The sequence below is a fragment of the Copidosoma floridanum genome, unplaced genomic scaffold, assembly GCF_036245765.1.
Source record: "Copidosoma floridanum isolate Cflo_tuat_1 unplaced genomic scaffold, Cflo_Japanese_pri ptg000013l, whole genome shotgun sequence".
Lineage (NCBI taxonomy): Eukaryota > Metazoa > Arthropoda > Insecta > Hymenoptera > Encyrtidae > Copidosoma > Copidosoma floridanum.
The window spans coordinates 14,417,491-14,438,217 of record NW_028321890.1 but is presented as its reverse complement, the minus strand read 5'-3'; the positions used below and the strand labels follow the sequence as shown (position 1 = coordinate 14,438,217).

Below are 20,727 nucleotides of genomic sequence, written 5' to 3'. Positions count from 1 at the left end.
TACCTCCATATTAAGAATCAAAATTTTAATATTTGTATAACTAATGAAGGAAAAAATGCAAAGTCTGGCTACAATCATAAAAAGCCCTTAATGTCTTTACTTTGAGTTTATACAGGCGTTCGCACACTGACAAAAAAATTTCCCAAGAGGATTACCAAGAAAACCATATTATCAGTGTAACGGTTGATGATAACAAATTCATTTAGAAGCTTGTGAAAGTCTACAGCCATATATACTAAAGCTATAGTCGTATCGTGTTTTCGAGGCTGCATTCAGCAATGCTTTGTCTAGTTAAGTGTTAAATAATCATCAGTTGAAACAAATAACATGATATCGCTTTTCCCCAAACAGAAATTTTTTAGTAACTACATCACTCACCTGACAAAGCCACCAATTTGTTTGCTGTAGTCAGGTGATGAAATTTCATTTGGCTGCTCCTAGGCGACCAATCACCTATTAACAACGAACAATGACGTGGTGAATTGAGACAGTGATGTCGTGTTATTTTTCTCACACTCACGACAAATTTTAACTTGACTCCACCCCACGTGGCGTTACTGTGGCAAGAGACCAGCTTTGGACTTCAGTGTTAGTACTGCCTCGCTCAGAGCAACTAAAATTTATTTGAACTACTTAGAAGTGTATTCGCAGCTCAACTTTGAAACTTCAAAAGGCATCTTTGAAGAGTAAGTGTAAACCAGTTTTTTTATTTTATTAACTATTAGTAATGCATATATGCCTTTTTTCTTTCCTTTATAAACTTAATTATTATTAAATGATCCTGTATTTTTTGTTTTGATTTACAGTGCAGCCGGAAAAAAAAGTTGGAAGAAAACGGCCCGCTAATGTCGAATTGCAGGATAAAACCAGAGCCGTAAAACGAGTTTTTATGCAGACTGATGGTAAGTACAGGTTATTATAATATTTAATTAAGTTGATGTTCTAACTTTATTGAACAAAAGTCTTTTGCGTATTTTCAATAGTCCCAAATTTCTAAATGTTTTATCATTGGTTGGTATCTGAAGAATATGCTTCTTAATATTTAATAATTTGTTAGTGTCTAAAATTGAATAATTTAAAAACAAAATTTATATCAGTGTTAGAAGATTCACACTTGAATAAATTATCAAGTTACTGTTATCAAGTCACTGTACAAATAAATACCTTTTAGTACCTTAGGGGTTTTTTTTTCTTTAACATTCGGACGTTAAGTGCGCCCTCAATAGAAAAAATAGGCTTTTGCACCTGGTGAGCATCCAATAAAAGCAATCACAAGGAGTCCCTCAGGGCTGGCGATATGTGCCACCAGGTACAAAAACTACCATTTCATTTTGCTTTTTCATAGAAAAAGCTTTGTTATACACAAAAATCACGTAATACCAGCGAAACTATGAGTCAGTATGTGTCTGTGTCTTATGGATCATAATTTTCTAGAGTAAGTTGCATTAAAAAGTGCCTTTAGCTTTAGTATTATTTCTATTAAATATGGGATTCAAATATATACCAAAGCAAAAAAATTCATTTTAATAACAAAATCCAATTTTTAATAACAAAATATAATTTTCATGTTAGATACTTGATCTAAAAATGTGCTGTTGGAAAGTTACATGGTGTAAAATGGTTTTTTGACTATTTTAAAACGATGTCCATAGATTTACTCGTTAATACGGCACTTAAGAAAACACTTACTGCAGAAAAAAGATTTATTTTCATGAGTCCTACAACTTTTGTACTTGACATTTTGTTGTAGAATTTGAATTTATTCTGTAAAAGGGCGAAAACGTTATTTTCGTTGTTTTGATGTATATTTTATTGTATAAAGTATCCACACTGCAATTTGCAGCAAAGTGCATGATACAAAAAAGTTGTATTACAACGAAATCTACATCTTCATGTTTGAACGCAAACGTGTAAAATGAATGTGAAAAAAGTTATCGCCAAAAGACTGTTTTTTTGTCTCGGAGCTCTGCACTAATAATTATTTAAAAGTTTTCTTTTAATGAAACTGATCTAAACCTAAACCTAAACCATTAGCTTAGGCATTCAAATCGAAGTAACGAATAAGATTGCAACTAATTTAGATCACAATTACTTGAGTTAATCAAAAAACTCGATGACGCTCACACATCCTACCACACAAACACTATTTGACCAAATCAGGTCACCCTAATACTAAGTTAAAAATTTTTTTTATACTAAAAATAGACAATTCATGAGTGGTTACACTATTTGCTTTAAAAAAATTACAAGGCACTCCCATAGATTGGTAGTGCAAACATCAAACATACGTAAAACATTGAGTATGTTGGATGCAAAAGGGAGTACTTGGTAAAGGGGGCCAAGCTGCGCTGGCAGGGTGCTCTTCTTCCTCACCCCTTTGAATGATACTCCTGAGCTTCCTTAACCTACTAGAACAGTTTTTGTGTGCAGCGCTAGGATGACTTAGAATAAATGTGGCTCCGGAGGTGTTTTTGGCTTACGTCTCGGTAAAACTGCGCGTTTGACTTGCGCAATTACGCACCTAATCCTAAGGGCCTAAGACGATTGTTTAATGTTTATAGCCCTTTTGCTGTTGATAAATATCTAATATCTGTATGCGTTTTAACGATAATTAAGTATTAAATCTGTACCTATAAATTTGAATTTTCAACTATAATAATTTATAAAACAAATTTTATAAGCACTTAATCAAAATATTAAAGAAATTAAAAAAACAAAATACTTTAATAATTTATAGGACTTTTCCTAAATTAAGTTCAGAACGAGAGAAAATGAGAATAAATGAGTTCTTCCAACAGAAAAAGAAATAAAAAGTTTTTTCCAAATTAAAAAAAAAAAATTAAAAGAAACGTGGAAATTTTGAAAGTGAATTAAATAATAATGGTATCAGTGGTGGTAAACAAAACATTTATTATTTTATTATTTATTATTTAATATTTCACACAAGTTTAGAGTTAAATATGAAAGTTAAAAGAATTTATAAGGGGATCTAATACTCAGAAGACAATTTATACAATACGCAGGGCAAATCTATTCTACATGTTTACTTCTTAGTTTTATACGGTTGAGCAGTACGTTTTACCCAAGGGTAGAATTAACTATGTATACTGAGCGCGCGGTGGCTCAGTCGGCTAGGTCGTGGATTGACACGCGGGAGACCATGGTTCGATTCCCGGCCAGTGCGACTTATCGGGCAAGTACCTCTGTGATTTTTCATATGTGCTTTTTCACCACGCAATGCTCCTTGAGGAGGGTTTAGGCGACCTCCTCGCAGCATAATTGCCTAATTTCCCCCTACCCCCCTCCCAGTAATGGCAGGCCTCCCATCCCTCTTCCCTTCCTTCTCCAAAGTGCTAAGTGCCCATAGTAGTGCCCTTATTGAAGGAGCCGGACGTAGAGCACTATAATATAAAAAAAAAAAAAACTATATATACTCAATATTCACACCACCCATGTAAGAAAAAATCTTATTCACGATATTTGTGTTGCACACAGCATAAAAAATACTTTTCATATTAATTTTTATCATATAAAGGCTTAACTATATTTCATTAACGTGTGAATAAATATCGTTTACATTAAATTATGAAATGTTAAATGGCATTACGTTAGAAAAATGTAAAATGTCCTACAAAAAGCCCGTTTATGTGGCTTATGTACACAACCGACGATATGTACGTAACTAACGTTTGTAAGATTGTATCGCATGATTCTGGACTTACCCGTACAGTACATTATGATCGTTTGATTCTATTCTATGAGGTTTTACAAAGAAACGAGGACAACAATTTTTCAGAACGAGTATTTAGTACTTCCACATTTCAAATCAACTTTTTAGTTTTATTAGTATCAGAACAACTGTGACTAATCATTTATCGCATATAGTGGAGTTTATTTTGCTGTAGTAGTCGCAACAAAGTTTTTGATTTGCTCACAAACTTTAATCCTACAGTTTTATCTTAATACTTTCTTTAAAGTCCTTTTACTTTAGAAGATAAAATTTAAAAAATTTTAAAACCAAAGTACAAGATCAAGAAATTCCCAGAAAAGTACTGTCACGTACCATATGCTGGGCATATCAGACTGATTCACCCTAGTAACAACAAGCCAACGCTAGTAAAGGATACCAATACGGGGAACGAGCTTATATAAGGCCCTGCGAGACACGAATCGGGGCACTCGAGCGTCTTTTAGGCAAGAGACCGAACGATAAGTAGAAAACACCGCGCGAAACACACACGCCTCTGCCTTCAAGAAGCTAATAAATAATTGACCAACGAGTTGAGTTCTTTTCGTGACGCACCTCCTTACCAGCTCCTTTATTCTACGTAACAGTACCGTGAAATCATAATTGTGTAAATTTGGAGAAGTTGCAAATCAAGCTAGATTAATATTTAATACTTTTCTTCTGATTTTTTTTTTAAGTTAAGTCCATGACCCTATATTTTAAAGAATTCAATAGATTCTTTGTAAAAAAATACACAAGAACCATTTTTAATTTTTGAGATTAATCAAAGATTTTCGCAGATATAGTTGATTTTGTGACCACTGTCCATAAAAGTAGATGTTAAATTGGTGAATTTTTAGAAGTGATTTGCGAAAAAATTAAGTTGTTAACCCCAGTATTTTCTTATCGCAAATGAATTTGGTATACTTTATTGATATAATTTCAGAATTTCGGAGGTTTTGATCAACCTGATAAATCGCCCAAGCCACCTTAATTTAGTTAGGTTCATCAAAGAAAAAAAATAACCAAAAAATCGTAACTTTTTCTTGGTATGACAGTGGTTAAGTTTTGTATCATGTTGTCATGACAAATGTGTCTTTGCAAATGTTACACACGTCTTTAAGTTATTCAATAAATAAATGATCGTCTAAATTACTGCACAATAAATATGTTTCTCGTGTAATGTTTCTAATGTTCAAAATTACATGACATCTGACTGTTTACAATACTTGGGCATAATTTCTTGACTGACAGTAGAACATAGCTTTTTTCATCAGATGCAATCATTAGAAATGACTGAACAAGTATGAATTATACTATTTGACGTACAATATGCAATATAAAGATGAATTCTAAATAATTATATTGGAAAATATAACTCAATTATAAAAAAAATTTTTGTATTTACTTTTCTTGCATAAAAAACGTGTGGGTGGTCAAATTTTCGGTAAATATATATACATGACTTACAAAGTAACTTTGTTTTATACACATTTCTTACAATGATGAAAAATGCACTAAATTTCTACTAAATTTGAATGGAGAAACGGTATGACAAAATCTTTTTGATCATTTGGCAGCTCGTAAACTAATTAATCTATCATTTTTAATTTTTAGGGCTGCCATAAGACAAGACAATACGATATTTTTAGCATTTCATTATCGTTATCGACAAATACTCACAAATCAAGTCTTGCCTTGTTCTCGAGTTTTTCTTGTGCATGTGATCTTGATATTGTCTTTTCTTGTAAAAGTTCTTGTTCAAAAAATCTTGATCTTGTCTTAAAATATCCATAGTTTTAATATTTTATAAATTAAAATTATAATAGATGAAAAAAGTACGCTACAGTAAGATAAATAAAAGGTATCGGTAAACAAATAAATAAAGAATGTAGTTCTAACATAAATTTAAAGATATATTTATTTTCATAAATATTTTAGATCTGACATATATATTGAAACATCGATTCTTATGAATGTAGTAACATCTTATATTTAGATGACTGGATTAATTGTGATATCAAATTAAATATTATTACACCTAATAATTTATTGAAATTTTTAAAGTAACGACAAAATATATTTTTATATTGGAGAAATTTTAGTTTTGTTGTTAGTTTTCTACAACGGTACTTTGCTAATTTTTTGTTTAAATTCGCTTTTTATCCAGGAGATACACCGTATGACTCGAATAGAAACATAGCTTAAAGAACATCGTTTTACTGTGACAAGATCAGAGGCTGCATAAAACAGCCGCTCAACTGGAACTGAACTTGGCATGATGGCAAGAAAATCTCTGGCCATCTTTGATAAAATAGGAATTCACTCTTGTTTCACTTCTTTTAACTATTGTAACATAGGATTTTTCGCGGGAACCCTGAGCCTGTCACAGTAGTTATTAATTTTGATTTTCTAATTTCACTGTTATCTATTTTAACAGAGTACACTGACCTTAAATCTAAGTAGTTATTTTTCGGTTCGTTTGTTGCAGTATAATTTTGAATAAAATTTTTCGTATACACATTATAATAGTCTTTTTTGTAAATGGTTTCAGATTTTTGTAAAGCTACTTTTTTTAACTTTTTACTCCACGCAGTTTCATCGAAACCCTTATACTTATGACACGTTTCCAAAATTAAACAAACAATATACATCCAGTTACATTTGCGATAATGCTTAGCTAACTTATCCAAACCAGATTGGAAATTATCGCAGTTGCCTGCTGAAAGTATTATAAATAAGATACTAAGTCCTGTAAGAAATCCCAATCAGAATTGCTTAAGTGATACTCTTGAAATTCTAAAACATTCATAAGAATCATATTTATAGCTAATTTTAGGTGTAGCGCAGTGTCGATGAGATCGCTTGTGCTATTCCATGTATAGCTCTAACATCTCAAGTCGGTTTAACGTATTTTATGTTTAAATCTCTGCATGAATTTTTTAATTGCATATTCAAGGTTTTATTCCGACGAATTTTTTTGATCAAACATCTTAATTTACAAATAATATTTTTGGAATTTTTTTTCACATTTATGTTCTCTTCATCATTACTTAAATCATTAATATTCACATCAGACTCTTTCACTTCAAAAATGTTCAGTATAGAAGATTTTGTTGGACAATCTGGACAATAAAAAGCACTGCCTTTTATCATAAACGTTTTGCCAGACAGGTATATATCATTACTCTTTAGTTTATTTGTAGAGTAAATTTTTTCGATTTAAATAATTTGTTTTTTTTTGTAAATCCAACGTTATCTAGTGGCTTGTTTGTGATAAAAAAAAATTAAACAGTTAAGCTGCTCGATTGTTATGTTATCGGTGAATTTTTTGTGCTGCAATATTTAAAAAGCTTTTGAGTCTATAAAAATATTTTGTAAATGCTGCTATAAACTAATACTTACTTGTGCCCATGGTCTATTTGCACTATTTATGTCATTTTTAAATTTTTCTAATTTATTTTCGAAGCAAAACGCTAAAATGTCCGATAACGGGCAATTTATGTATTCGACATCGTCAGCTATAGTAGCATCAAACTGCACATGTTAGAAGTTATAACTTCTTGCCCAAAAATTTTAGCGATGGGTTTAACAAAAATTTTTGAATATATTCTTAAGTGATTTAAGTATTTGTCATACAATTCGTGACAGTTGAAGATTCTAGTTGAAACAAGTAATAATAAAAAAGTTTTATAAAGCTCGATTGGTAAGAGATCTTTTAACACAACCGATCCACAATACATAAAAAGAAAATCTGAATTCACACGCATTCCACGTTCCTCGTTCACCTAAAGAACACGTAGCTCTCTGGAATTCGCGAGGTACCTGGGGCTACCAATATTACAAAAGTGGCCAGATAATCTTAATATTATTTCACGATCTAGTTTGTTTTTTTCTCGAGTCCCAAGTTTCTAATAATTTTTTCGTGACTCCAATACGACAGAGATACATGAAGTCCAAGACAAAATGGTAAATCATGTCGACTTGAGAAATTGTTTTCAATGGAGAAATACCTATATAATTTTAACGGTCCTGATTGTCATAAAATTATTTATCTGTCCTAAGGGGTATTTCTAAATAAGGAATTATAACTTTTTTTTTAGTAAATACCTCTTTCAATGCAGTGCTCGCAACTCGAACAATCACAATGGATTTTAATACATTTAATTAAAGATCTAGCCGGACGGTAACAGACAAAACACATGATGACAACTTAAAAATGCTTTATTTATCTCATTTCAGTTAGTAAGTTCATCGCATAATATTTCCGTGAATTTTAAAAAATGTGATCCAATTGACTTAGGTTTTCCGAAATTTTATTGTACAGCTATAGGAAATGGATACTCTGCATACAATAGGTCAGAATTCTTTTGAACTGGATTTGAATAACGGCAATCCATCCATATTAAATTGTATTTTTACCACTTTGTTCAGATGTAACTGAGGTTTGATGATTTTTTATAGTTGATTTGTCATTCCATAGTATGCCATTTGTGACATATCATTTTTGTTTGACATATCAAATTTGAAAATTTCTATTTTGCTTTGCTTCTTTTTTCTTAAGCAAGGTCTTATGCGAAAGAGGTAGTAAAGGTAAAAGCTATTTAATTCGCTTAATAAAAGTCTATCTGAGTGGGTGGAGAATTGTATTTCAATGCTAAATTCCTTAGAACTTTTGCAATCTTACAATCCGAATTTTGTGAAAGGTTTACTTGATTATGATTATTTAGTCCTTCATTAGAATTATTCTCAATTTTTGACAGCATTATCATTTGGTTCTTTAATTGGAAAGAGAGGCCTCGTAGCCTTCTAAGCAAGGGAGTCAAAGTTAGAGTGCCAGGTCTCTCTTCTAGCTGCAACATAAAACCTCGGTGTTAGGGCGGCATATGAATCTTCGCTGTCCTTGTTTATGATACCGATGTCCCAGAGAAAGAGACAGGTAGTCGCTTCAAGTCACATATTGTGATTCTCCCATGTAGTGCTAGCGTTAGGCTTGGTGACTGCGGCGCGGGCGACGGTACGGGATGTGCTGCGTAGCAAGCTCCCAGAAAATTACCTACTTAATGCGCGAGTGCGCTTGATATTTATGAGCACCTAATTTTAAACTTACATTGTAACAAACAAACAAAAATAAGTCTATTTTTATGTAGTTATATGACCGATGGTCACAATACATGTAACCGTATACTAAGAAGACTTCGCCCATCGATTTTCTTTCTTGTTTTTAAAAACTTAACTCTGCCGATTTTTCAAATTTTTTAAACATCATGGCATTAATAAAATAAACTTAAGACCAGCTCTTTATACAAAAAATACCAATATTATTTTAAAGATCGCTTATCACACCGGCATTACCTGGTTACGTGACATACAACTATCTCACTTAAAAATATTGGGTGATGAAGTTGCTACAGTTCAAGTAACCTGTATTTTTTATAAACAATTCCTAGTTGATGAAGAAGAAGCCAACTTAAAATCCGAGTTGAAAAAGCAGTTAACTCAGATTTGGCTTCGAAAAGTAGTCAATTCAGGTTCGGGTTAAAACAAAGATTTTTCAAAAATCCAATGTTTCAGAAACATAATATAGTATGTTACTATAATAGAGCGTACTATACTTATTAAATTATGTGCTTTACAAGCCTGGTGTGATAAGACGGAATTCTATGATTAGACTGTAGATATAATTTGTTTTAAATGTTGTTGAAAAAAATTCTAAACTAATTTTTATTTTATTTTTAAACGTCATTTTAAATGAACAATTGATTCCAACTACAAGCGATACTTTTTTATGAACTTGAGTATAAAAAGTTGTTATAGTTTTTAATTTTTTCCTAATCAGTAAACACATTAATTCTATGTAAACACGGCGTACTATTTTATAACATCTATAAAAACGGAAATATTCTTGTACAAAAGTAATAAGGTATATTATACACCACAACTTTATATTTTTGAAAGGATATTTACGTATACGTACGTTCACATACAACATTGATCATATTTCTTTTACATTTTCTCTCCCTACTCTTATGATCATAGTAGAATAGTTTTTTAGTACCTAGTTTTGTAATGTTAATTAAATTATTACTTGGAAGATATTCCATTAAACGTAATCAAGAATGAATAGTCTCGTATAGAGACCACGATAAAATTTTTTGTGATTGGATTCGAAAAAATTGTCTGGCAAAATGTTTTGAAATTTTGTGAGGTGATTTATCTAGAATTTAAGTGTGATTACTGCAAGTTTCATACATACATAAACTATTTGGAATCTGCAATACGTCAATTTTACGATGTTAATGTAAGATTTAAAAAAAAAGTTTCTAAATGTTTCTACGTCTTACTTGATAATTAAGTTTCACAGATTAAAATTATTCCCTTTTACTAAATTTAAAGTAATAATTTTTAAATGTATAAGACTTGGAATAAGTATTATGCATTATTAATAAATAGTTTTCAGTCATTTGAATATGTACGTTAAACATATTAATCATTAGTATTAGGATTCTATTGAAAATGTGAAATCTTACTCGTAAAAAATAGATACTTTGTATGAGTTATTTACATCTGTAAAAATGTTTACAAAAAACGTTAAGTCTATTGAAAAAATGAAGAAGACACTGTAATAGCAGTCGTTAATTGACCAGACATCTGATAACAGAGTTTTTGGTTTTTTCTATTTTATAAATATTTTTCAATGTCACATGTTTTAATCAATCATTTACTAATAAAACTTTTTCTTTCTATTGAATGTGATTGATTTTTCAAATTTCAATTACTTTAGGAACAATTTGAGTAAATAAGTAAGAGCTTGACCCATATGAAGTACTTTTTGTTTGTTTGTTTGTTGATAACAGTTATTATTTTTTTTTTTTTCTACGTCTTTTAATGTAACGTCCAGAAATGACTTCCTTACTATACCAATATTTTTGAAATAGTGGTGTACTATCGGGTCTTTGTCTTCTAATTTAAACTCATTTTTCTTTAATTCACTGAAATCTACTGAAACATCCTTTTTCGTAAGCAGCTGCCATCGTTTTGCCCGATTGAGCACTCCGATTAGTGTAAATGTAGGGTACAGTTATATAACTTGTAAGCAAAAAAGCGAACTCTAAAAAACAATATTCAGTTTAGCATTTCTTTCTTCGTTATGTAACAATGGTTTTCGTCATTTTACTGTCTCCTGCTTTTATGTGAGAACACATATCAAATTTATTTTAATCCCTAACCGTCTCTTATGGAAGATTTACTTATTTTATCTTAAGGAAAAGTCAAGGTACTTCAGAAGATATTTCTATTTAACATTATGGCTTACAATTTTTATTGTTCTTGAACTAATTATTTCAAAGCGTAAAAGTGACAATATCTACTGAAAATAAGCTATAGTCTCAAAGTAAATAATACATTATTCATCAAGTTGTACATGAAGAATACCTTGCATATTGTAACAAATGTCTGGATACCAAAAAATCCTAAAGAAAATTAGTCAAAAAGTGAAAAGTGGTATAATTTAGATCATTAATTGTCAAGATTTTGTGTACATTGTCTAGCCATTTGCAGACAATCGAAAATTTATTAGATGTAGTAGTAGGTACATACACAACACGGTGATGGTTGCTCGTAGCTGTTATCGATACTACGTAGAAATGACATATCTGCTGTAGCATAAAATTAAGATAGAAAAGTTCAACCAATGTTGACGTTTAAAATAAAAACAAAAACTTAAATAAATTTGATATGCTCTGTTGATTCTGTGCTCAGGCTCTACCTCACGCTGCACAAATGTAGGGATTGGCACTGAACAACCACATCCTAAAAAAGTAAAAGAGAAATGTCCACAGCGTACTTTTTCTAACGTTTCCAGACGGTAGGGCCATCCTATATACGGCTTCTTATAAAACTGTATGGATTGTGAAAGGACTCCATATTTTTAAAGATCAATTACAAATCATAGATTTTATTAATAATCAGCACTATCGTATTCTACACCCGGTATATAATTTTATTGATAAAAATTTCTGTTATACTTTCGATCAAAACACAAAGAAATTTAAAAATATTTTCTGCACACCCCCGCCGAAAGTGCTTCATGCCTGACCTGCTTCAAAACAGGTAATCAGCTCTTTTGGTGAGGGTAGACAGAAAAATAGTATACGCACCACGTTCGGAGGTTAAGAAATAACCTAGATTTTTCTATTTAAACATACACATATCAAATGTACTAGCCAAAAATTACAAAAAAACTCACCTTATTGTGTGCTCTATTACCCTGTCGCACACGGGATTCTACCCAGACCCAAGACTAGTTTACGTTTTATTGGTTTTATCAATATCTAATCAAAAGTTTCTGTGCACTATGACTTATAATATACATAATACATGATATCTTAAATGACGTAGTGAAAATACCTTATTAGGTGTAAATACCTGATTTCAATTGTAATACAATACTTACATATCAGTGTGCCTGTTACAACATATTACACTTAAGTTCTTTATCCTACATATGCTGTGATCACTTTGGCTAGTTGAATAAAAATAAAAATAGTACCAACCACAAGATAAATTGTTAGTGACTGATTAAATAACACGGAATTTTACAAATCTTTGTACTCAACTTGCTTCAAATTTTCAAATAATTCCTGTGTGCCTTAAAATTGTTAAATTATATGACGTTCTGTTGGAACTATTTATTCTACTTTTTAAGGTTTTCTTAGATAAAATAAACTTTAAGCATAACTCTACAGAACAATAAAAAAAAACGATATACGAAAAACTCGGATATTTGCAATACCGTTTGCCTAAGAAATTATCAAGAAATTCAAGCACATAGGTGTAATTCTACTTGATTTAATCCCGTAATTTTCACTCGGATTGAAAATATTTAACATAACTTAAAACAAGAATTTTTTAAAATTGTTGAGAATACAATCTATTTGAGGGAAAAAAAAAATGCATGTGGTGAGCCATGAATATTAAATTTTCATTCAGATTTTCTAACAAGGAATTTTATTTTACGATTCATACAACGAATTTTATTGTACACATGAGAAGAAACGAAAAGTCTAGACAAACAAATACTTAAACATATTTACAAATTATGTGGTAAGGAATTATACTCACCCTATATTTGCAACTCAACAACGATAATCTCCCACGTTCTTCAAAATTGTAATTGTTTTTTGTATTTTTCACACTTACATTGATATAAGACAGTATTGTGCCTTAAAAGAGCTTACAATCAGTATAAAAAATTACGAGTAGATTACAGTTGTTCTTTAAAAAACTATGTTATAAGTTTATTGTCATCGTTCAACTGGCTCAATGACATAGCTTCGAAAGGTCTTTCGCAATTGTGTAAACTTCTGTATTCACTAGATAATTTATTTTTTAAACCTATTACCATACACATATGCTACTTTTATTGCTTTATTATTCATTCAAGTATAAATAAATAACCCTTTGTTTATCTATTTCTCAACAGTGCCACCGAAAAAAAAAGTCACACTTAAACGAAAGTCTTCAGTACCGCAAGACAAGTCAGCCATACCCGTAAAACGGGCTAGGACTTGTAAAAAAAAGCAAGAAATATTGGAGATTGAGGGTACGTGAATTCTAGTTTTTTGCACATTTTGAACCATATCGCAGGATTTTTTTGTGGTTGCCATAATATCGTAGATGCAGTTTTTCACACAATTTTCTAGATCGAACTAATGTAAAAAGTTACAAGTTAATCAAACATTATAAGCCCATAAATCTGTCCCGTGAAATTAATGACGAACAAAAATCTAGTACTCCCCAGATAATGATAATTCACATTTTTTAGATCCAGTAGCTAAAGAGATCCGCCGACAAGGGAGCACTTGTGGTGCGACACTTACATGTGGCCAAGGGGACACTGGCCAGCTGGGACTAGGAGAGGAAGTCCTAGAAAAAACAAGATTCACGGAAGTCTCGCAATTAACAGATGTAATTTCCATTGCTGGAGGAGGCATGCATAACATAATCCTCACCAAAGATGGTCGCGTTGCAACTTTTGGTTGCAACGACGAAGGGGCATTGGGGAGAGACACTACAGAGTGTGGAGAATCTACCCCGGGATTTGTAGAGTTACCTGCGCGGGCTTTACAAGTAACCGCGGGTGATTCCCATAGTGCCGCTCTCCTTGAAGATGGGAGGGTTTATTGTTGGGGAGCATTTCGGGTAAGAGAAAGCTTGTTAATTTATAATGAAAAAAACTAAGAACTAATAATTCAGGTAGCAGTAATAAGCATTTTAATAAATTGTCACATGATTTCACTTTGTAGGATTCGCATGGAACATTAGGGCTGGTGACGAGAAAAAAAGAAGAGACTCCGACTAACATACTTCCAAATAAAAAATTTCTGAAAATATCATCTGGTTCGGACCATCTTGTGCTACTCGATAACACTGGGACAGTGTTCACACTGGGATGTGCTGAGCAGGGCCAGCTCGGCAGAGTTTCCATAAGAAAAGTGGACCGACACACAAGACGAGGAAAGGACCAACTCCTCACCCCAGAGAAAGTCCACTTTAACATAAAAAAGAATATCAGTATTAAAAATATCTGGGCTGGAAGCTTTTCCACGTTCGCTGAAGCAGGGAATGGCGACCTGTACGTTTGCGGACTTAACAATTATAACCAGATCGGTATGTTAGTTTTTATAAGAAATTTTTTAAAATAAATGTTTGACCTGATTCGAATAACTTATTTTTCATTTAATTTTAGGTCTCAAAGGATGTGATAGAACCTTACACCCTAAGGTTTCGAACACATTCAGCAAACACAGATGGATGCAAATCAGCTCAGGTCAGCATCACACTGTTGCTGGGAACGATAAAGGACGAGTTTATACAATCGGGCGTAAGGAATACGGAAGATTAGGCCTTGGGAGCCTATGCGAGGATGCTCAGGAGCTGATGCCAGTGCCCAAGCTGGAAAACTTGAAGTGTATTGACGTGGCAGCTGGTACTGCACAGTCGTTTGCCGTCACAAATACTGGTAAGTCTAATTATAGTATGCGAAATAAAAATTAATGTCTACAATATACGATAACGAATTAATCTCGACAATTTTTTTCAGGAACACTCTATGCCTGGGGCATGGGCTCGGAAGGTCAGTTAGGAACTGGTAAAGAGGAAGATATATACGAGCCTGAATTAATTAATTCAAAACACGTCAAAGATGCATTCGTCCTCCAGGTATCTGGAGGAGGGCAGCACACGATTGTTTTAGTAAAAAAACCACATTCTTCGTTAATATAATGGTATGCTGCCCTTCATCTGATACCTGAAGAAACTTGTTACACTAGAATATGTATAACAATGAATTTAAGTTTTCTGTTTGTAATAGTGTAAGATTTCAGTGATTAGTCACATCGAGGTGTTAAGTTATGATTTTATTATGTTTTATTGTTTTAAATATATCTGTGTAAGCTCAACTATTTTAAGCTCAATCTCTCACAACTATTTTGTCGTGTAGGGTTTTTCATGCGTAGTTTTTGTATTTTCATATTATTTGTCTGAGGTTATCCTTTCTAATATTAATTTTTTCTTAACATATGTTTACTAAGCTTATGTTTTAAAATGTTTGTAGATTTTATCTTTTGGTTTTTAAATAGATAACTTTGTACTGTACTTATAGTTTTCTAGTTTTATTTGTTTTTCTACTCTGTAGTCTATCATATCCTTGAGTCCTTGAGGTATTTAATTTGCTTACAAACTTGTCTAATTATTGAGGAAAACATTCTTTTATTATTCATAGAAAGCCAGGTTTCACAAGTTACACATTTTTTATCCAAATATTTAACGGGTTGTAAAGAGATTCCATTAAAGAATCAACGTCCATTTTTACCATACCAATTTCTTTTTAGACGTAGAACATGATGTCATATTAATTAGCAGTATAAATCCTTTTTCAATGTATTCAAACTTTAATCTCTAGATTTAGTGGGAACCTGTAACTTCCGACCAGTTTATCTTTGCTATCTCATCTTTTTTATCATTTAAAAATTAATGAATAAATAATGAATTCTTGATTTTTATTTATCAGTGGTAAAAAAAAATTTGTTGGACCCCAACTGAATGTTTGTCCAAGAAGTAAGAAATCAAAGTTCTTCACCATTAAAAAACTGCTAAACTAATTAAATTTTTAGATTTTTAAAACCTAAATTAAAATATTATTTCAAAAAGGAGTACTTTATGATACTACACGATATTTCATACAGTCGAGATTTTTTTAAAGCACTGCGTTTTAAAAAATGGAGAGGTGTAAGGATACAAAACTGTGTTGTAATTGTTTGAGACAAAGGTATTCTCGTCACGATTTTTAAAAATAATCCGTGACAGCTATGCTCCAGCCATCATCATATACTTTCACATTCCAACAAAAATTTGAGTCGGTTGCAAAATATTTCTCAATCATCTTCCCGGAAAGTCAGAGTTAGCAAAGCTAGGAAACATGTGAGCGCCAGATCAGAAGTTCAGAATTATGATTAAAATCAATAATGTTAGTAAGAATAGTACCTTAATTCGTGATTGATTTGAAAAATTTAAAATTGATTCACACTTTCATGAAAGAAAGCCAACACGGCCCAACAGTGACCCAACATCGGTAGGTACCCATTATTGACAATACTGCTCGCCAATACTGATCCGTAGTTGTATGGTTGTTAAAATGATAATATTGGTCCAAAATTTACCATGCAGTACAATTTATAACTAGATTAATTTTAGAAAACAGTATTTTCTCTAATTTTTGTCTATTTTCTTCCCCGCTTTTGTGCAGACGTTTTTGTAAATAAGTGTAGAATACGAAAGCATTTTTCCAGTTTTACGTAAACAAACTTGGGTTATTTTTTTCACTTCTCTTTCTTCCCGTTGTAAGACGAAAATTGTAATGCACTATCATATGGCACAATTACTGCAAAGAATTCAATAGAATTATTTGTTTAAATTACTGGAATATCTTTGAAAATATATGCTATATATGAATTTGTATGTCCCGCACAAAGCATGACTTTAGGCTACAAATAATTAAAAACAAATGACATGTAGGATCTCTTGAGGTTAAAATTATTTTTTTTTCTCTAAGTATTGACTAAGTATCGACAACGTATATGGCTAGTACATGGCAGCTACTATTATTTGACAGAACCGGCTAACAGTCCAGGACCAATACAGTTTTTGAGAATTCGGTCCAATATGATCATTTCGACATTGGAGGGAGTATTGACCAACGCCTTGCATACAATTATCAGTTTGTCGGTGCTTCACAGTAATTCGGCCGTATTGTCAGCCTGGGCAATTTTTTTATGAGCTATTTGAGACGAAGGATTTACAGTAACAGTAATTAATTCAGAAATTGTTAGAGAAATGGGACCTGAAAAAACACTTGCCAATAGTATTTTAAAGGGAGCTCGTTTCATGATTTTTTAGTGCGATGTTTTTTTAATGTTTACAATTTGACTTTTTTTGGTACAATATCTTGTAACGGTACAGTCACATATTCTTTTTTTGGCAAAAATCTAAAATGATGCTAAAAAAATATATATCCACCAGTTGTCAATACAGAACATAAAATCAAATAATGTAAGATCTAAAAAATACTTTGCTAAAATACTTGTAAAGACAGGAATGTACGACATGTGTTTTCCACCAAACAAATATTTAGATGCACTATCTTGTTTGCTAAAAAAACCAAAGTAAAATCCTACTAAAAGGCTGATGCCAAGTAAGCCGCTGAATAGTATATAGTCTGTACACCCAAATGTTAATTGCAGCATACTGTTGCCAAACGTAGGCAATGAAGTACTCATTGTTGTATTCATTTTCTTCTTTTCTTTATTTTCTAACTTGTGATAAGTAAATTTCAAATACCACAGTTTAAAGAAACGCTCATTTTCATAGCTGCTTCCATGCTACGAGTTATTTTCATTAGGGGTATACAGTAAAATCAAAACTGTAATCTGAAACATTTATCAAAATATTGCAACTACACTTGGCATTAAATTAGCGTCTGCAGTTAAACTTATGGGTTTTTGTATGAAAAATAATTTGTATTTTAAAACGTTTCCGTTTACTTCAACATTCACTTGATGGGTGTTTTCCGCAATCGTCACCAGCAAGTAATTTAAGGTTGCGCTCTACGCTACCATCAGGTCGATATGTTAACTACCTTGAATTAACTGGCGCTCTGTTCCGTAATCTGGCCAGTTGAAATAGCAGATGACAGTCAACAGCGATGAAATCTTCACTTTTTTCTCGACTTTCACGTCGTCTGCTGTTTTAACTTGCAGATTACGGAATATATTTGTTGTCTTGTTGACTTACTGACCTGACGGTAACGTATAGAGCGCAAATTTAAATTACTTGCTGTTGACGACGATTGCGGAAAACACCCCAAGCGGCGTTACCACCACGACCTATACGTAACTTTACAGCCTCTGATTTTATCATTCTGGTAAAGAGAGCACGGTGTAAGATGTACTTGAAGTTATGTGTAGTAATTAAAGAAATTACTACTAAGTAATGCCATATGGTCGATTTTATTAAACCATATGAATATCTCTATTTTTAGAGGTCGACTTTTAAGTGAAAAATAGATTGTAAACTTGCCGCAAACAGCATAAACCACGTCAACTTTTTATTATCTATCTATAAGATTAGATGCGGCTGGCTTGTAATTATCAAAGTGACTTTGCTGTAAATAGCAATAGTTATTTGGATCAGCGCCATCTAGCGGTCTTAATTTTTTGGCAAAAAGTGGCTCCTAAAATTCTTAATCAGAGCATTCTGGATTAGAGCCATTTAGTCTATTACAAACCAGCCGCAACTCATGATGAAGCTATAAAATAAAAAAATAACAATACATGTGTTTTAGGCAGCAAGTTAACAATTTATTTTCTACAAAAAAATCGACCTGCTATGTGTTTGTACTTTTTAAGATAAATTTTCAAGCATAAGATAAATTGTTAACTTGCCGCCAAAAACACACGTTTCGTTATTTTTTTATTTTATAGCTTTACTATGAGTTGCGGCTGGTTTATAATTGACTTAATGGCTCTAATCCTGAATGCTCTGATTGAGAATTTTAGGAGCCACTTTTGACTAAAAAATAAAGACCGCTAGATGGCGCTGATCCAAGATAATTATTGCTACTTACAGTAAAGTCACTTTATTAGTTATAAACCAGCCGCAAATAATCTTATAAATAGACGATAAATAGTTGACATTTTTTGTGCTACTTGCGGCAAGTTTACTATATTTTTTTTACCTGTAAATGGACCCTAAAAAGTATAAATATTTCACTTATACAGCTTATAAAATCTACCATATTTACAAAATTAAAATACTTTAGACCTTTTATCATTAACTCGCAGAAGCACAGCCCTTTAACTTTCTAGTTTAAATAAACAGCTAACTTATATAATATGTACATACCAAGATTTGTGTTACAGAAATCTTGAACAATGATTAAATAGATACGTAAAGTAATAAGTCCAAAAGAGACAACTAAAGAAAAAAAGTTTAAAAAAGAAGTTCAGTTACACAGGAAGTCTCCTAAAAATGGAGCATTGGATCTCACTTAATTTAGATTGCTTTACAATTTATCTTTTACCTGAAAATCGACCTCCAAAACTATCAATATTCTACTTATGTTGTACATCTCATAAAATCGACAATATTTATAAAATTACAATACTCTTGACCTTTTACCATTAACTAATGAAAGAACAGCCCTTCATCTTTAGATTTCCAATAAACAGTTAACTTATATAATATGTACATAACAAAATTTGTGTTACAGAAATCGTAAATCACGATCAAATATACACGTAAATTAATCAGTCGAAAAGAGACAACTGAAGAAAAAAGGTCTTAAAAAGAAGCAGCCACACGAAGAGTCTCCTGGAATGGAGCATCGGATCTCACTAATTGAAAAATACATTTATTACAGAGATGTAAATTTTAAGTGTTATAAGTGAACAAAGAACCCAACCTTCTCTGAACACTTTTCGTGTGACTGTGCTTCTTTTTCAGGCCATTTTTCTTCGGTTGTCTCTTTAATGGACTGATTAATTTGTGCTTACATGAGTTAATGGTAAAAGGTCAAGAGTGTTGTAATTTTGTAAATATTGTCGATTTTATGAGCCATATAAGATATGTAGTATATTGATGTAGAAACTTGCCGCAAGTAGCACAAAAAATGTCAACTATTTATCGTCTATTTATACGATTATTTGCGGCTGGTTTATAACTAATAAAGTGACTTTACTGTAAGTAGCAATAATTATCTTGGATCAGCGCCATCTGGCGGTCTTCATTTTTTAGTCAAAAGTGGCTCCTAAAATTCTCAATCAGAGCATTCAGGATTAGAGCCATTAAATCAATTATAAACCAGCCGCAACTTATAGTAAAGCTATAAAATAAAAAAAATAACAAAACATGTGTTTTTGGCGGCAAGTTAACAATCTATCTTATGCTTGAAAATCTATCTTTAAAAGTACAAACACATAGCAGGTCGATTTTTTGGTAGAAAATAGATTGTTAACTTGCTGCCTAAAACACATGTATTGTTATTTTTTTATTTTATAGCTTCATCATGAGTTGCGGCTGGTTTGTAATAGACTAAATGGCTCTAATCCAGAATGCTCTGATTAAGAATTTTAGGAGCCACTTTTGGCCAAAAAATTAGGACCGCTAGATGGCGCTGATCCAAATAACTATTGCTGTTTACAGCAAAGTCACTTTGATAATTACAAACCAGCCGCATCTAATCTTATAGATAGATAATAAAAAGTTGACGTGGTTTATGCTGTTTGCGGCAAGTTTACAATCTATTTTTTACTTAAAAGTCGACCTCTAAAAATAGAGATATTCATATGGTTCAATAATATCGACCATATGGCATTACTTAGTAGTAATTTCTTTAATTACTACACATAACTTCAAGTACATCTTACACCGTGCTCTCTTTA

At 31.9% G+C, this 20,727-nt stretch overlaps 1 protein-coding gene across 1 annotated transcript; it reads left to right on the top strand.

Moving 5' to 3' along the window:
* Nucleotides 1-583: 583 nt before the first annotated feature.
* Nucleotides 584-15,056, top strand: LOC106646096 (regulator of chromosome condensation-like). Its single transcript, XM_089591646.1, has 7 exons — nt 584-686; nt 807-902; nt 13,212-13,331; nt 13,554-13,930; nt 14,035-14,398; nt 14,478-14,750; nt 14,832-15,056. Coding segments are annotated over exons 1-7 (1,413 nt in total). The 5' UTR covers nt 584-685; the 3' UTR covers nt 15,014-15,056.
* The last annotated feature ends 5,671 nt before the right edge of the window (nt 15,057-20,727 follow it).